The following is an 18,107-nucleotide window of genomic DNA, read 5'->3' on the forward strand; positions in this document are numbered from 1 at the left end:
AAATGTTGAAAGTTTCATTATTATCTACTTACTGTAGGATTTGCAATTCAAATTCATTGCAGTATTATAAACACTGTGTGAAGGGAATGCACACAATTCCTACAGACACACAAACTGAAGTCCAAAAGGCACAGAGTAATGCTGGTGGCTCTTTCTAGTCAGTTAAGAAACAATAAAAAGTCTGCATTATTCTTTCATAATTTAAATACTTAAGTAATCTCCACTTTTATTACTTTATAACAATGACTGCAAATTTACATTATTTTAAGTACCACTGTAATAGCTTAGTGTATCATACAGATATTTGCTAATATCTCATCCAAAAATTAAAAAAAACCCTCTTTTATATATATACATATATATATGTGTATATATATATATATATATATATATATAATTATTCTGAAAGACAAGAACATAGAGGAGGGACTTGGTACAGACTATCAACTCAATTTTTTATCACCACAGTTGTAACTCCAAAATTAACAGATATACAGCAATAATCAAAAGCAGTGCAAATATCTTTGGAGGTTAAGATAAAATTATAATGCAAGAACATAAAAAAGAAATAAAAAAAGGCAAGTACTTCAAGTACAAGGAACCAGTCTGCTTGAGGTCCATTTAGTGTTTACTGGGGGCTTCCTTCCTGCTTTTACTTCTTTCTCTGAAACACATTGGCCAACATGGCACCTGATGTTGTCAACTGGCCCATTTTGTTCAAAAATTTGGTCTTTGTATCTTCACTCACTAAGCTTGCAGCAATTGACATTGAGCTAGGAAAGAAATTTTGAAATTCGTGTAAAGCAATTAAAAAACAAAAATATCTATTTTTTCATTTCTTTAGTAGTATAACATTAATAAATACATTCTGAACTGGTATCACAAAAGGGAAACTAGTATTTATGGAGTAGAGTTTTTTGGTACCATAATAGGTTGGCAGCTTTCATGTTCATTGTTTTTTTAAAGGAAGCAGTGTGGTACGGTGATTAGGAGCAAGTGTGGAATGAGACTGAATCTAGGTTCTGTCATTTACCAGCTGTGTGACTTTGGGTAAGTTATTTAATCTCTGTTTCCTCATCTATAAAATGGAGATAATTCTAGTACCAACCTCACGGGGCTATTTAGGATTATAAGAGTGCAAAGTGCTTATTAGCAGTGCCAGGCATTTAATAGCATGCTCTAAGTGTTAGTTATTCTTCTTATTACCAGCAGTACTTCATTTAAGTCTTACAGCAACCCTGGAAGATAGATATTATCCCTATTTTCACAGATGAGTAAATGAAATCACAGTGAGGTCTTTAACAATCCTATGACATATTACTTTTTTTGGGGGGTGGGGTTGGGCAGAAGAAACATGTCCTCAATTGCCAATTGCACTAGTTTTGATGGACAGTGTCAAATCTTTTCCTTTCTTTTTGACCAGCCTTCTGTGCAGGAAGTAAGCACAATCTAAATGACTACTAAAGACAGCTGGTTTATCATATTACTGAACAGAGTATTGATAAAGGACAATTTTTCAGTGATCCAACAATTGTGCTGTAATGGATTCAGGAACCCAGCTTGTTGGCCTTGTGGCTTTGGCCAAGATGCTTTAAATCACTCTGATTCAGTTTCCTCCTCTGTAAAATTTTGCAACTGTTATTGCAAAATATCTCGAGGACTCAATAAGGGAATATGTTTGAACATGTCAAAGACAATGAGTGGCGAGCGAGGTACGGGAGCTCAACAGACGTCTGTTAAATCTACACATGAAGTATGTGCTGCTACCTAAGACTTCTGGTTCTATGTGGTCTTTAAAAGGTGTGTGCTGAGTTACTTATTTAAATACCCGACCACGATGCCCATCCTGAAAGTCTCTTCTTCCCACCGCTCTCCTGCCGGTACATCAAGCTGGTCTGTCCCTACGTGCTCTGAATACCCCTCTCTTACTGCTTTCCCTCTTCCCACAAAGGAATCCTCCATAAGGCTCAGCATTTGGCTCAAGTTCTTCAATCACAAAACTTACTAATTCTATAAGTTTTAAGTAACACCTCCATAGGATGATTCAAAAATATTTATTGAATCGCAACATTTTTCCTGAGGGCCAGTCCCACATTACCACTGTTTGCTAGATAAAGCCAATGTCTCAAGTTTTTTTTTTCATACCTTAACTTTAGAAATAACTCCCCACTTTTATTTCTAGGTATGTCATGGTTTTTGTTGCAATGGTAAATGGGACTGTTTCCTTAATTTCTCTTTCTGATTTTTCGTTGTTGGTGTATAGGAATGCAAGAGATTTCTGTGCATTAATTTTGTATCCTGCTACTTTACCAAATTCATTGATTAGCTCTAGTAGTTTTCTGGTGGCATCTTTAGGATTTTCTATGTATAGTATCATGTCCTCTGCAAACGGTGACAGTTTTACTTCTTTTCCAATCTGTATTCCTTTTATTTTTCTTCCCTGATTGCCGTGGCTGGAGTGAACATCCTTGTGTTGCTCCTGATCTTAGAGGAAATGCTTTAAGTTTCTCACCGTTGAGTATGAGGCTTGCTGTGGGTTTCTCATATATGGCCCTTATTATGTTGAGGTAGGTTCCCTCTATGCACATTTTCTGGAGAGTTTTTATCACTCACTTTAATTTCTTTACTTGCCAGTGGTTCTATCCTTTTCCTCTCTTCCCAACAGTGAATATAATGGCTCTCCATTTTAAACTATCATCAAATCTTGTGACTTTATTCTACAACATCTTCTCTATTGTTTACTTTTATTTCTAATGGTAATACTTTACAACTGAATTATTCCAAAAGTTTTAGATCTGGCCTCCTTGTATTAATCAGATTCACCTCTTAAATAATCACTTCTTTATATCACACCCCTTCTCAAAATCTTCAGTGGCCACTTACTACCTATAAGATAAAATATGCATGGCATTCAAGAAACATAGCAATCTAATTCTTATGTGTGTGTGTGTGTGTTTAACCAACCATCACTACTTAACTTCTATATTTCTTCTTTTATCTCGTGTCTAGCCATCTTTCAATTCCCAGCTCAAGCCCTATCTTTTCCATGATGCCTTTATTTAACTCTAGGTTTATAGTACTGTTTTTTTTTTTTTTTCTGTAGGAAACAGGGTTAAGTAAAAGATAAGTATGATTTTATTTTGTATCTACAAAAACAGGATACATGGCTCAGATAATACTGGAGATACCATGAAGTTGTTTTTTTTTTTTAATATTTATTTATTTGGTTGCACTGGGTCTTAGTTGCGGCAGGTGGGCTCCTTAGTTGCGGCTCGCCAGCTCTTTAGCTGTGGCATGCAAACTCTTAGTTGTGGCATGCGTGTGGGATCCACTTCCCTGACCAGGAATCAAACCCGGCCCCTCTGCATTGGGAGCATGCTTCCCTGGGAGCGTGCGCCACCAGGGAAGTCCCCCATCAAGTGTTAATGATATTCTAAGAGTGCAACAATGATGCTAAGGAGTCTGGAAACCATAAGAGATAAAAGTGAAAGGAATGAAGAATGTTTGGTTTGGAGAAGAGAAGATTTAGGAGACTTAAGATACCTTTCTATGTTACTCATGAAAAATGAGATATATAATATATATCTGCACGGCTGTATATATCTATAGAGCTCTACTGATGCACAGCACAATTACCTGGGGAACTTTTTGAAATGTGGACACCTAGACCTAACCCCAGTGATTCTGATTTTTTCCATCTGGGGTAGAGGACCCAGGTATGTATTTTACAAAGCTTTCTAGTAAAGAACCATTGCATTATGGCTTTTTTTTTTTTTTTTCCTGAGGAGTTTACATATTTATCAGTTAGACAAAAGGGTCTGACTCTAACCCCTCTGCCAAATGATGAAAACCTGGTATAGAGAGTAGATGTTATAGGAAGGGAGACTTTAACTCAGGATGAGAAAGGAATATTTTAAAAACAGAGTTGTTAAAAATGAAATGGGCTGCCTTGTAAAGTAATGTCTTCTTACTGCAGGCTTTCAAGGGATTCTCAGATCTTTCCTTTGCAACTCATAGCCAACCGTCATTTCTTACTGATTCTAAATCTACAGAATCTCTTACTTCTGGCCTATCTTTAAAATTATTTATGTCCTAGAATAGTTCTCTCTCTCTCCACATCACTATATCTTGCAAATCAAAGATCACTACTCCTCTTTGAAATTCCTATTTGATTTTTTGACACCACTCTGATTTGCCTCCTATTTCTCAGTGAAGCTTCTCGTAAATGCTGCACTTTTAAAAAAAAAGTATTTATTTTATTTATTTATTTTTGGCTGCATTGGGTCTTCGTTGCTGCGTGTGGGCTTTCTCTAGTTATGGCAAGCAGAGGCTACTCTTTGTTGCGGTGCACGGGCTTCTCCTTGCAGTGGCTTCTGTTGTTGTGGAGCACGGGCTCATGGGCTCTAGGTGTGTGGGCTTCAGTAGTTGTGGCTCTTGGGATCTAGAGCACAGGCTCAGTAGTTGTGGCGCATGGGCTTAGTTGCTCCCGGCATGTGGGATCTTCCCGGACCAGGGTTCGAACCTGTGTCCCCTGTATCGGCAGGTGGATTCTTAACCACTGCACCACCAGGGAAGTCCCTTAAATGCTGCATTTTAAATGTTGGTCTAATTCCAGGTCTGAGCTCCCTTTCCAAGTGATATCATCCATCCACCTCTAGTCCTTACCTAAGCCTTTAATTACCACCTATATCCTAATGGTTCCTAAATCTCAATAACTGCTTATAGTGCTTTTCTTCCTGTACCTCAACTTTTAAGTATTCCTCTTCAGAACAGTTCCATTTGGTTGTACTGTGCCATCATTCAATCTGGGAATCCTTTTTAGATTCTAGTTCTCTCTTACTCTAATCTGTTGTCAAGTTAAACTGAGTTCACATTTGAATATATCTGAGTCCATCTTATTTTCATACTCACTGTTACATATAGGCAGTGAAACATGGTGGTTAAGACCATGGTCTCAAGAACCACAATGCCTGGGTTTGAATTCTGGTTCCTTCACTTAGTAGCTAGGTGGCCTTTAAGCAAGTTACCTAACCTCTGTGTCATATGTAAAATGGGAATAGTAATAGTATCTACTTCATAGGGTTATTATGATAAATTATTAGCAAATATATGAAAAATGCTGAGAATGGTGTCTGGTTTATGAGTGTATCTTATTATTACCTGCCCATCCATGCCCACAACTGCCTTCATCATGGGTTACTACAATAGCTTTCTGTTCCACCTGCTTCTCTGTTGCTTGTATTCACTAGAGCATGGCTTCCAAAGCAGTGGTTCTCAAAGTGTGGCTCCTGGACCCATAATATTAACATCACCTGGGAATTTGTTGCAATTCAAATTCTCAGGCTCCATCCCAGAGCTTGTGAATCAAAAACTCTGGAGATGGCATCCCAAAATTTCCAGGTGATTCTGATGGACCCTAAGGCCTGAGAAGCAAAGTTACTAAGGGTTGGTAAACTAAGGGTCATAGGCCAAATCCAGTCTGCTGCCTGTTTTTGTAAATAAAGTTTTATTGGAATGCAGCCATAGCCATACATTTCCATATTGTCAATGGCTGCTTACTGCTACAATAGCAGAGTTCAACTGTGTACTTGTAACAGAGACCGTATGAATCGCAAAGCTTAAAATATTTACTGTCTTTACAGAGAAAGTTTGTTGACTCCTGGCCACAGGATAAGTCCAAACCTCTCATGTAGCATACAAAGTTCTTTATTAATGGTGCCCGTCTATCTTTATAGACTTATCTCTATTGTTCTCCCGTACATACTCTGTGCTCTAGCTTTAATTACAGTTCCCAAATATGCTTTTCTGAAACTTTTGTCCTTTTGCACAGTGCTGATATTTCTGCATATAATCCCTTTTCTCTTTTCTTTTGCCTCCGGTTGGAGGGTGGATCAGTTCATTACTTTGGAAATTGGTACATAAAGAGAAAGAATTGAACATTTATCTTGTCTTTACTATATAAACAGTATAAACTTGGTAAAAGTAGTACATATGGGGGACGGTTTTCTTTCTGAAGAATTCTAGCTCACAAATGAAGAAGGAATGATAGAGTAATACATTTTGTAATTGCTAATGAATTAACGGATCTGGCATTCATCATTAATAGATGTTAACATCACCAAAAAGAGAGAAGCAGACATTGCCTGCCTCAAGATGAAAACACACCTCCTCCTATGTAGAAGTCTTGGCAAATAAAAAACATGCCCCAAACCTGATTACATCTCTAGATCTAGAACCAACTAGTAAATTTATGGGAAATACAGAGGAACATTTTGAACCACACAAGGGAAATGCAATTAGCAAGATTTGGACTGTGGGAACCTCTATAGGACAAATGACTCAGTTCCTTCAACAAGTAAATTGTATGGAGATAAAAAGAGATACAAGGGGAACCTCTGAATTAAAAGAGATTCAAGAAACATATTAACCACTTATAATATATGGAATGTTGGATCCTGACTCAAAGAAACAAACTGTAAGGAAAAAACAAACAACAAATCAATAATGACATTTATGAAACAATTAGAAATTTGAACAAAGGCCAGATAATAAATGATATTAAGGAGTTGTTATGGTGTGATGATATTGTGTTTATGTTTAAAAAAATAGCACTTATCTTTTAGAGATGCATATAAGAATATGGGAGGGGAGAAGATTTGGGTATAGATGAAATAAAATTGACTATGAGTTGGTAATTCTTGAAGCTGAGTGATGAGTACATGGGAAATCATTATATCATATTTATTTTTGTGTTAGTTTGAAATTCTCTACAGTAAGAGTTAAAAAAAAAAAATAAATGATAATATAGAGGATTTGAATAACATTTACAATACCCAGGACATGGAAGCAACCTAAGTGTCCATTGACAGACGAATGGATGAAGAAGATGTGGTACATATATACAATGGAGTATTATTCAGCCATAAAAAGGAACGAAATTGGGTCATTTGTAGAGACGTGGATGGATCTAGAGACTGTCCTACAGAGTGAAGTAAGTCAGAAAGAAAAAAACAAATACTGTATATTAACGCATATATGTGGAATCTAGAAAAATGGTACAGATGAACTGGTTTGCAGGGCAGAAACTGGGACACAGATGTAGAGAACAAATGTATGGACACCAAGGGGGGGAAAGCAGAGGCACGTGTGGGTGGGGGTGTGATGAATTGGGAGATTGGGATTGAAATGTATAGACTGATGTGTATAAAATGGATGACTAATAAGGACCTGCTACATAAAAAAATAAATTTTAAAAAAAGAGTTAAAAAAATAAATGATAATATAGAGGATTTGAATAACATGGGAAAATATGATTATTAAAGTGAACTTTTTTTTTTCCTTAAAAAGGAAGGTCATATAACCAAAGCAATCTTAGGAAGTTACAAAGAGATTTCTTTATTGTAAAATTCCTGCATGATAATTCATGAAATTTCATTTAGAATGTATTTCACATATAATTTTTCTCAATTTTGGTCTAAAACCTTTTACATTTTAAACTAATAAGGCACCAAATAATTTTAATATTTAATATACAACAAATGAACAGAATTATTTGCTTTAATGTTAACTTTATGGATTTTGTGTTCAGAATAGAAACCTATCAAAGTATGTCTATTGTTTTATAACTTTCCATGGCTAAAATGATAGAAGAGCTCCCACCATTCTAGGAGGCTAAAGCAAGAGTTCTGACTCATAGTAAAAGGTAAAAGACTCTGTGTGTGTGTGTGTGTGTGTGTGTGTGTGTGTGTGTGTGTGTGTGTGCGCGCGCGTGTTGGGGTTGTGGGTGTGGGTGTGGAGGAGTGTGTTTCTGTGTACCTAGCCTGACAAGATGTAACACTTATTCCTGGTAGTCAGTTTTATAAAGGAAACACCATTGAGCTTTTCATGCCTAACAGAGTCCATTTAAGATCAACTGTTCAAGGCTACTTCAGGAAGAGTTAGAGTACACAGACTATTTGTAAATTACTTCCTGTCCTGAAATGCCCAACTTTATTCTTTCACATCTGTGTTCATATTTTAATTTCACTGAATCTTTGAATTCTAATTAGTTTGGTTAGAAGCATGGGACTAGAACATTCACAAGTTGACAATCCTTTATGCAGTGAATCAAGTTAAATCTTACAACTCCTCTCGTAAATTTCTACAAACTATGTTCACCAGTGATTCCCAAATCCAGCTACCTATCAGAATCTCTTTGGAAGCTTGTATTTATTTTATTTTATTTTTATATTTTACTGAAGTATAGTTGATATACAATCTTATATAAGTTACAGGTTTATAATATAATAATTCATAATTTTTAAAGGTTATACTCCATTTATAGTTATTATAAAATATTGGCTATATTCCCTGTGTTGTACAATATATCCTTGTAGTTTATTTTATACATAATACTTTGTACCTCTTAATCCTCTACTCCTATATTGCCCCTCCCTCCTTCCCTCTCCCCACTCGTAACCACTAGTTTGTTCTCTATGTCTATGAGTCTATTTCTTTTTTGTTATATTCACTAGTTTGTTGTATTTTTTAGATTCTTCATATAAGTGATATCATACAGCATTTGTCTTTCTCTGACTTATTTTGTTTAGCATAATACCCTCCAAGTCCATCCATGTTGTTGTATATGGCAAAATTTCATTCTTTTTTATGGCTGAGTAGTATTCTACTGTATGTTTATGTGTGTGTGTGTGTGCGCGTATATGTGTGTACACACACACACACACACACACACACACACACACACACACACACACACCACATCTTCTTTATCCATTCATCTGCTGATGGACAGTTAGGTTGCTTCCATACCTTGGCAATTATAAATAATGCTGCTATGAACGCTGGGGTGCATATATATTTTCAAATTAGTGTTTTTGTTGGAAGCTTTTAAATATACAGATCCCTAGGCTGACTCAGAATGTTGAGGTCACAGAGAATGAGATAGAGATCTGAATTTTATATTTACCAGATGGTTTATGGATTAGCATTAGAGAACTGCTGATTTAAAGGATTTTCTTGTCTTCCAAATTAATGACTACAAAATAACACAATATAAAACACTATACCCACCTAAAGAAAATTTATATAGAGAAATTAAGGTTAACTAAAGCCTTAAAAAAAGAATTAATGTCTTACCCTTGAGGCTCTTGGACGGTCTTGTTCTCTACTTTTTGTTCACATTCTTTTATCATGGAAGTTAAAATAACCTGATTAAAAAAAAATGACTTTAGAGAAATACTGTGAACATAGTAAACTGCTATGGTTTCAAGTTTTTAATTGAATTTTTAATATTCCCATAAGCTAATATGTTAACTAAAAATTGAAAATTTTGGCAGTTACTTTGTTAAAGGAATTCACATTGGATTGCTAGACTAGGTACTGAAATAGCTTTAAAAGATCTCAATCGTATAACTTAATAATTCACTTTGATTTTCACTAACCTTCCTTCGGAGTCTGATGCCATTCTCCCTTAGCTTTCCCCACTATCTAATGTTAAAAGGAAAATTTATATACATCTATACATTTAACCAATACACATACCACGGTCAGACATATTTTCCCAGAAAAAGCTGCTCTGTCCCTTGTCCCTTGCTTCTTCCAGGTTGCAAAAAGCAAGATGCTCTACTTTAAAGTCTAGGGCAGAGACCAGATATAGGTCTGTGGTCACTAAAACTGGGGAGACAATGGTGTCCAAGAGTTGCTATCACTCTTGTGGGGAGACTGAGTAAGTAATGGAAAGGGTGGAGGGATGGAAGCTGCTGCCCCAAATGCTGGCACCCACACTGGGAACCAGATGGCCCTCCTGAATTGTCTTGGCCTGTATTTGTGCGTGGAGGTCACTAGACAACAAACTTATTGTCACCCACTACGTGCTAGGCATGTTTTTAGACATAGAAGATGCAGCAAATAGACAACATTCCCTCCCTGTGGAGAGCTTATGTTCCTTTGTTATAGACAACAAACACAAAAAATAAGTAAATCATATAGTACATTAAAAAGTGATAAGGGCTTTGGAAAGAACACTGAGTGAGATAAGGGGTATAGAAGGCCAAAGTGAAGAATATTACAATTTACATGGAGGTGTTCTAAGCAGGTTTGATGGAGAGGATGATATTTAAGCAAGAACCTGAGGGACATGAGGAGTAAGTGTGTGAGACCCTGGTTAGAGGCTAAGCAAAGACTCCAGGTGGGAGTACGTCTATTGTACTTAGAAGCCTGGAAGCCAGAGTGGTGGGTGCAGAGTGAGCAAGGGAGACGGTAGAAGGTGAGGCCCGCGAGGTAAGGAGGAAGGAGCTGGGTCCTCTAGTGCCTTGCAGATTATGGAAAAGACTTTTCATTTTTTAATGTTTTCCCGCTCTCTCATCTGACAGATTACAGATTCCGTTTGTTTGGCTACTTTCTTTTGCATCAGTGTTATTTTGGGAGAGTTTTTGTACTTTCTCTTCCACTCCCTGTATTGTCTGTTCCCTCCAGTATCCTTTTTCTTGTGTGTATGTTTTCATCTCTGTCTTTTTTTTTTTTTGGTACGCGGGCCTCTCACTGTTGTGGCCTCTCCCGTTGCGGAGCACAGGCTCCTCGGCCATGGCTCACGGGCCCAGCCGCTCCGCGGCATGTGGGATCCTCCCGGACCGGGGCTCGAACCCGTGTCCCCTGCATCGGCAGGCGGACTCTCAACCACTGCGCCACCGGCAAAGCCCTCATCTCTGTCTTTGATGTCAGAGGCTTTTCTCAAATGGTTGGTTATCTCGGGATATCCACTAAAGACTGAGGTACTAAAACGTTGATTAGAATCTCTTCATGCATGAGTAAATTCACTTTAAGGTGACTCTGGCACAAACTTTCTGCCAATCTTATTTTCCCTGCAAATATAATACTGGCTGCCACCCCATTCCTGGACCCAAGAAGGAGAAAGGTAATGAGGTTTCTAATGACTAACTATACCTTCGACTTAATTTCCCTCCTTTCATTATAGCACCTTATTCTTGCTCTCAGCTAGGCCTGATATCTCAAGTCTAGAAAGGAAAGCTCCAGTCTTCCACCAAGGTTCAAAAGGGAATCTGGGAGTCTGATCCTTTCAAAAACTTTTAACCACTCCCCCTATTTTCAGTCCCACCCTACACTAATGGAAGGTAGTGAAAATAAGGCTTCTTATTTGTTCTATTCTACAAGTTGCCTTCATTTTCGATGCAAAAATCCTGAACAGAATACTAGCAAACTGAATCTACCTTCATATAAAAGGAATTATATACCATAACCAAGTGGGATTTATTGCAGTAGTGCAAAGGTTGCTTTAACATATAAAAACCCATTAATGTAAAACATTGTAAGGGAATAAAAAACCACAACCATGTAATCATCTCAACTGACACAGAAAAAACATTTGACAATATTCAACACTCCTTCATGATTAAAATACTCAAGCAACTAGCAAAAAAAGTGAACTTCCTCAGGCTGATAAAGGGAATCTATAAAATAGAAAAAGCAAAAATTGAGAAAACTGAAAGGAGAAAGACGCAACTCCCAATCATAATTTTAACATGTCTTTCAATAGCTGATAGAACAAGCAGATTACAAAAAGCTAATACAAATATAAGAGAACTGACTCATAAAATTAACTACCTTTACCTTATGAAACAAAATCCATGGATCAATAAAAATATAATGGAAATGAGAATCTAATTTGAACTAAATGATAACAAAGTTACAATGCAGTAAAAGGGATGTGGCTAAAGGAACTCTTAGAGCCTTAAATTTATGTATCAGAAAAGAGGAATAGTTAACAAATAAATAAGCTAAGCCTCCTCCTTAAGGAGTTAGAAAAACAGAAAAAAAAATCAAATCTAAAGAAAGCGCAGAAGGAAATAAAGATGAAAATATGAAACTAACACATAGAGAAAAGTCAACACAGCCAAAAGTTCAATATTTGAAAAGGTTAATAACATTGATAAACCCCTATCAAAACTATTTTAAAAAGAAATCAAGAAACAAATTGATACCAGAAGCAAAAGAGGGATAGCAATATAATAGATCCTACAGTAAGGAAAAGGGAAAAAAATAAAAGTATTACACAAGAATCTATTATTTACAGGTGACTTTTCTACACTTGAAACTTATAAAAAAAAATCCAGTGACATTTTATTATTAGAATTAATAATAAAGTTTCTCAGGTTGGCCAGACATAAGTTCAACATACAAAAGTTATATTATTTCTATACATCAGCAAGGGTTAAAAAACATATAATCCTAAAAAAAGTAGCATTATAACATTATCGATATAAAGTGACAGTTTTTTCAAACAAAGTTATAAAACTTTATTAAAAGACATTAAAGACATAAGATATAGTATGTTCTGGATAGGAAGACTCAAAATCATGAAGTTGATGTCTCTCCCAATTAATTTATAGAATCAACTCAATTTCAATCAGAATCTCAAAGAGATCTTTCTTGGAGTCTCATAAGATAATGCTAAAGTTTACATAAAAATGCTAAGGGTCATGAACAGTTCTAAAAAAGGACAGGGTGCTGGACTTGCCCTATTAGATTTTAGGACTTTTTAACAAGGCAACTGTAATGAAGACAGGGTATCAATGTTACAATAATTGAGAAAGAGACCAGTGGAAAAGAATGTTCCCTAATAACAGACACATGCATACAAGGAAACATAATCTATGAGAGGTGGCACTGCCAATCATTATAGACATGATGCACTGTTCAATAAACAATAATGGGACAACTGGTTATCCATATAGAAAAAAAAGTAACTTAAGCACTACCTCACATCATACGTAAAAACTAATTTTAGATGGATTAAGAATTTTATTGTGAAAATACAACTTTAAGCATTTTAAGAAGAAAGTATAGGAAATCATGTCATGGAAATGATCAATCAATCTATTAAAAAATTAAAAATCAGTGTTCAAATGGGCCAAAAATGTGAAAACATCAAAAATTGGAAAATGATGTTCATAAAACACAAAACTGACTGAATACTGATATTCCAATTATATAACAAACTTCAAGGAAATAATAGGAAAAAAGACAACCCAAAGTGGGAGAAATGGGCAAAAAACCTAAAAAGCCTTTGATGTTAGTGAGCATACAAAGAATTCTCAAGTTTGACAATAATCAGGGAAATGCAAATGAAAACCATAATGATATACCACTTTATATCTACTGAATTTAAAAAGTCTAAGAATACCAGGTGTTGACAGAGATATGGATGAAAAGGCTACATACTCCTGCATGCTCCTATCAGGTCTGAAAAGTGTCCTTTTGGTGCAGCACTTTGATCAGTAATGATCGTAGAGACAGAAGTTTTGTTGGATTACTGTGATGGTAACGAATGCGACGTACCAACAGACAGTGTGAAACTTGAGAGGGGGGTGTAAACTGCTGGGAGGAAAAAGAGAGATGAGGGAGGGATGAAGGGAAGATTTTGTTTTTGTTTTGATTTGTTTAGGAGGGAAGAGTCAAACACAATAATAGGTTAAAGAAAAGCTGCTAGAAAAACAGGTTGAAGATACAGAATAGGAAATAAATGACAAACAGGGTTTTGGAGAATACAGGAAGACAAATAGAATGAAAAGAGTTATGAGGAAATGGAGAGAGAAAATAGAAACTTTGCTTCTAAGAAAGTTAATGGTCAGAGATAATACTGTACAGCATTTTATAGATAAAAAGCATTTCACATATATTCTCTTACTAAATTCTAATTATATTCAGTGAAGGACAGTACATTATTCCTACTTTAGAGAATTAAATAGAAGCTCAAAGATGTTGAAGGAGTGGCTTAAGATCTCATAGCCAGTAGATAAATCCATAAAATGATGCTGAGCTAGACTTTAAAAAATTAGGCACAGCATATCATAATCACACCTCACATGGAGAGGAGTGAAAGTCTATATAGGAGATATTAAAACACATGAACATGGCACTGATAATCACAGTGGCTTAATCATGATAGTAGCTTACCTCATGCTCTGGAGAAAGATGTTCCATGTCAATTCGTAAACATCTGAGACCAGGTAAGAAGTGATTAACCATTAAATCCTCTGAAATGACTTGAGATGAGGTAGTTAAGGGCATTAAAAAAAACCGAACTGGTATGTCCAACAGAACAACAGAAGAATATAGAACAAGCAGATCTCTTAAATGCCGCCTATGGCATGCTGATCACTTAGAGCAAACAGGCTTCCGTCAAGCACGCTCTGTATTTGTTGAGTTAGTTACTTGTCAAGAGGCAACTGTCAAGCATGCTCTGTATTTGTTGAGTTAGTTACTTGTCAAGAGGCAACTGTGTTTATTCCCACAAATCTCTTTATGTCAGTGGCATTGATTATTGTAACAGCACATAATTTAATTACATGGTATATAAACATATGCAATAATAAGGGTGAAAATCAAATCATGAAATTTAATTGGATGCTTAAATGAGTATGAAAAGTAAAAAAGTTAATGTTTCCATGACAACTAAGTTGACAGTTTCAGAAAAAATTGATAAAGCCCAGTTGCTTAAAACACTGATGCTTGGATACATATAGCTGATTCACTTTGTGAAACAGCAGAAACTAACACAACATTGTAAAGCAATTATACTCCAATAAAGATGTTTAAAAAATTGCTGCTTAATTATGTATATAAGACAACTGTAAATATATACATATTTAAGACTAAAGAAAAATATAAAAATCTAGAAAAATTCAGTACCCAGTATCAGAAATGTTTCTGGATTCTCTCTAAAGAAACTTAAGCTAAAATTCGTAGACAATTATATTATGAATGTGGTTCACCTAAGAAAGTTGATGTTTAATTCTAATCAGCAGACACACTAAAGAAATGCCTCAGTCCTACATCAAAAGATTGCTAAAAGAAATTACATTTATTTGTTTAAGTTAAAAGAAGTTATCTTAGGTATATACCATTTTCCTGATTTCTTACTTTAACCATTCTGTTAAACTGACCCACACTGGTCCTCATTGAATTGGGCAAGAGAGCTTTTGCTGTAATAAGTTTAGTACTACTTATATTTCCTAGTCATATGAGTTTTAGTTGATTATATGACATTGAAAGGAGTCAGGAAAGCAGATGCACTTCTCAAATAATTCACCTTGTTTATCCACATTGCTTCTGACACATTCTCACCTGTTATAGTTGTGAGCCATCTAAAAATATTTCTTATTTAATATTGTACCATATTAAAATGAAAAATGCCAGTAAATAAGTTCCTTTATAAAGATGAGTTAGTCTTTCTGAAAAAAATAGTAAATTATATTAAGTAAAAAAAAATCCATATAACTACTGCCTTAAAAATATAGTTATAAATAAACACTAGTTGTAAATAAAACTCCTATAATTGAGTGACTTATAAATAGGCAGTTATAAAAATATAGACATCATTTGGTTGAACCAAATCCCTACAGATATACAAAGTTCTACAACCTAATGGCTATGTAGTTTTATTTTCTGGGTATAGGAAAAGTATCACCTAGATATACCTGTGAGTGACCTTTGGATTAGAGAAAGGTCTCTGATCTAGAGAAATCTGCGCATGGATTGAGAAACTGAAAATGGCCTTACTTGGAGGTAAGAGGGAAGACACTTTCCTTCTCCTCTCTTTCTACCCACTGGTTGGTCCTTTTCCCCCATGGAACCCCACAATCTTTCTTAGGGGATGGAAACTTAGAGATCATTTAGTCCTATCTGATGTTAGAAATCACCTCTACCTCATCTGTGAATGGTGGTCATAAAGCCTCTGACTGCTAACAATGACAGGACATTCAGTTTCGTAAGACAGATCATTGCATTTTTAGAGAGCTCAATTTGAAAGTCTTTCTTATAAACACCATGGTCCTCTCCATGCCCTCTGCTTGTTAGCGTTTGCTCTGCATTTTAGTTACACAAGTGTGCCTAACCTTTTTTCTATATAACAACCTTTAAAATAATTCTCAAATTATCTTTTCACCCCTAAACCATTTCTTTTCCAGGTTAAACATTTCTAAATTCCTTCAAATTTTTCGTAAACATGATTTCTTGACTTAATACCATGCCAAATGTTAAATTATATAGATTTCCTATGTCCCTATTGAAATACGATGTCACGCTGAAAGGAATACTCTTGTGTTCTATCAGCTCATAATTCAATAGAACAGCAGAACAGATATGGACAATGTGATTTTATTAGTGGCCATAACCACCCTGTTGACACAAGTACAAGTTCTGACTCATGGAGAACTAACGCTTTTAGTACTTGAACAGGGTCTATTGTTAAGACGGTTCTTCCCCTTACTGTGCTGTTACAAAGACTTTTTACTGTATTTTCTCTAGTAATATTCTGTACGTACCTAAATACACAATAATATTCCTTCTATACAGACTTCTACGCTCTTCAGAAACCACTGTTTAGTCCATTTGAAAATTAGGTTAACAGAGCTAAAATTTTTAATCTTTTGACTTTCTCATTTTCCTTGAGGCATATTTCTTTAGAAACTCTGCTATATAAGGTTATACACAACTCTTCACTTAAGTTTGTAAACATTTACTTTCGCAAAGTTTAGGGAATAGGTATAAGCGTATCAATGTTTTCTTTCTTTGACATGCCAAACTCTGACATGCCATTATTACTTTCTTGTAAGGGTCCTGTCACTTCTCCATTACTAAAGAGTCCTTTCTTGCTAATTCAGAATTATCACTTCCTCTTTTTGCTTCCTCTATCTTCTCTAAGTTGAAAATGCCAACAAGATAAATCAGGAATGATAGTAAGTTCTGCTTTTAGTGGAATTAAACTTATAGAAGGTATATGGTTAGCTGAAGCAAAATTATCAAAATATGGTATCCCTGCCCACTTTATGATCTATAGTATAAGAAAGTGGCTTATATCAGCCACATGAATAGGCAATTTGTAGCAGAATCCCAAAATGAGATGCTCTCATTTGGGGAGTTGCTCATCGAACTTCAAGTTTTAACATTTTTAAAAGGACAAGTAGCTCCTTAACAGACAGCTCTGCATTTCTCTCTCTACCATCATTTTTTTTTTTCCTGTCAAAATCATAATTCTGATTATGTTGTCTAGCACATACTTTTACGGTTATATTCAAGTGTTCAGCCGTGCACTCATTTTTCAATCTCTTATTTCCCCCTTTCTTGAAATATTCTGGCTTTGAATGGGAGAGCCGAAAAGCTAGAGTTTATTCTGCCCATCTTTATCTTTACTTCCTTCTTACTTTCATTTTACTAGGCCAAGGATAGTAAAGAGAACATTTAACAGGATAGCTAAAGTTCACTGTTCTAGTCACAGTTTTGCTTTTAATTATAAAAAACAGAAGTCACTAATGTCTTTAAGTTTTAGTTTAGTCATTTATAAACTGTAGTGGTTAACATGGGTTAGATGATCTCTGAGCTTTCCTCCAGTTCTACCATCACTGCAAATGATTAACCACGGTGTCCCTGTATTTTTTTTAATGAGTAATATCTCTCCAAGAGATATTCACAGGATCATAAAGACGGTTAAACATTCATTAAAAACGAATGCCAGGACACATATAAGGATTCCTTTTGATTTACAGAAGCCTCAGTTATAATTCATTGCTTGCTTAGTTATATAGCTGATTAACATAGATAAAATTTTAGTCAATGTTTTCAAAACTATGGAACATATAAACATAGAAGACAAAGTTATCTTTTAAAATTATGAGATGGCTAGAATAAGGAGTGGGGCAAGTCAACTCAAAATTTTTAATCTTCTACTTAACTACTTCTTAGTTAAGTTGAAGAAAAAAATTCTACTTCTCAGTCTTTAACAACTGAGGTTCACTGTAAGACTGATTATTAAATATAGATATACATGAATAAAGCAAGGATACAACAACAGGAAAGTGCACTGTAGGCTTCAAAAAGATGGGTAGCAATATCCAGTCTTTTAGAATCCACAATTTGTAAGTTGTTCACCAAGGCTAACTTATGCAAATGTGGTATAACAACTGAAAAAAGAAAAAGAAATTATTAATTTTAATCTAAAACATGCTTATACATTAAAAAATAATTTTTCATTTTATCTTATAAAATTTTATTCTAATTCTGGATGATTTTGAAAGATTACCCATACTCGCTTT

The 18,107-nt window shown here is 35.3% G+C and overlaps 1 protein-coding gene across 8 annotated transcripts in view; it reads right to left on the reverse strand.

Moving 5' to 3' along the window:
- Positions 1–523: 523 nt before the first annotated feature.
- Positions 524–18,107, reverse strand: part of RELCH (RAB11 binding and LisH domain, coiled-coil and HEAT repeat containing) — a 118,327-nt gene continuing 100,743 nt past the window's right edge. For 5 of the 8 annotated variants that reach the window (XM_059039365.2, XM_059039364.2, XM_059039362.2 and 2 more), the window contains 4 exons: positions 17,859–17,975; positions 13,972–14,060; positions 9,136–9,206; positions 524–773 (listed from right to left, as the gene is read on the reverse strand). In XM_059039365.2, coding sequence (XP_058895348.1) covers positions 653–773; positions 9,136–9,206; positions 13,972–14,060; positions 17,859–17,975 — 398 coding nt within the window. In that variant the 3' untranslated portion in view covers positions 524–652. The remainder of the gene's footprint in view (positions 774–9,135; positions 9,207–13,971; positions 14,061–17,858; positions 17,976–18,107) is intronic. The other 3 variants (XR_010836776.1, XM_059039366.2, XR_010836777.1) reach the window with 3 other exon arrangements.

This window comes from Kogia breviceps, chromosome 15 (assembly GCF_026419965.1).
Source record: "Kogia breviceps isolate mKogBre1 chromosome 15, mKogBre1 haplotype 1, whole genome shotgun sequence".
NCBI classification, from domain to species: Eukaryota; Metazoa; Chordata; class Mammalia; order Artiodactyla; family Physeteridae; genus Kogia; species Kogia breviceps.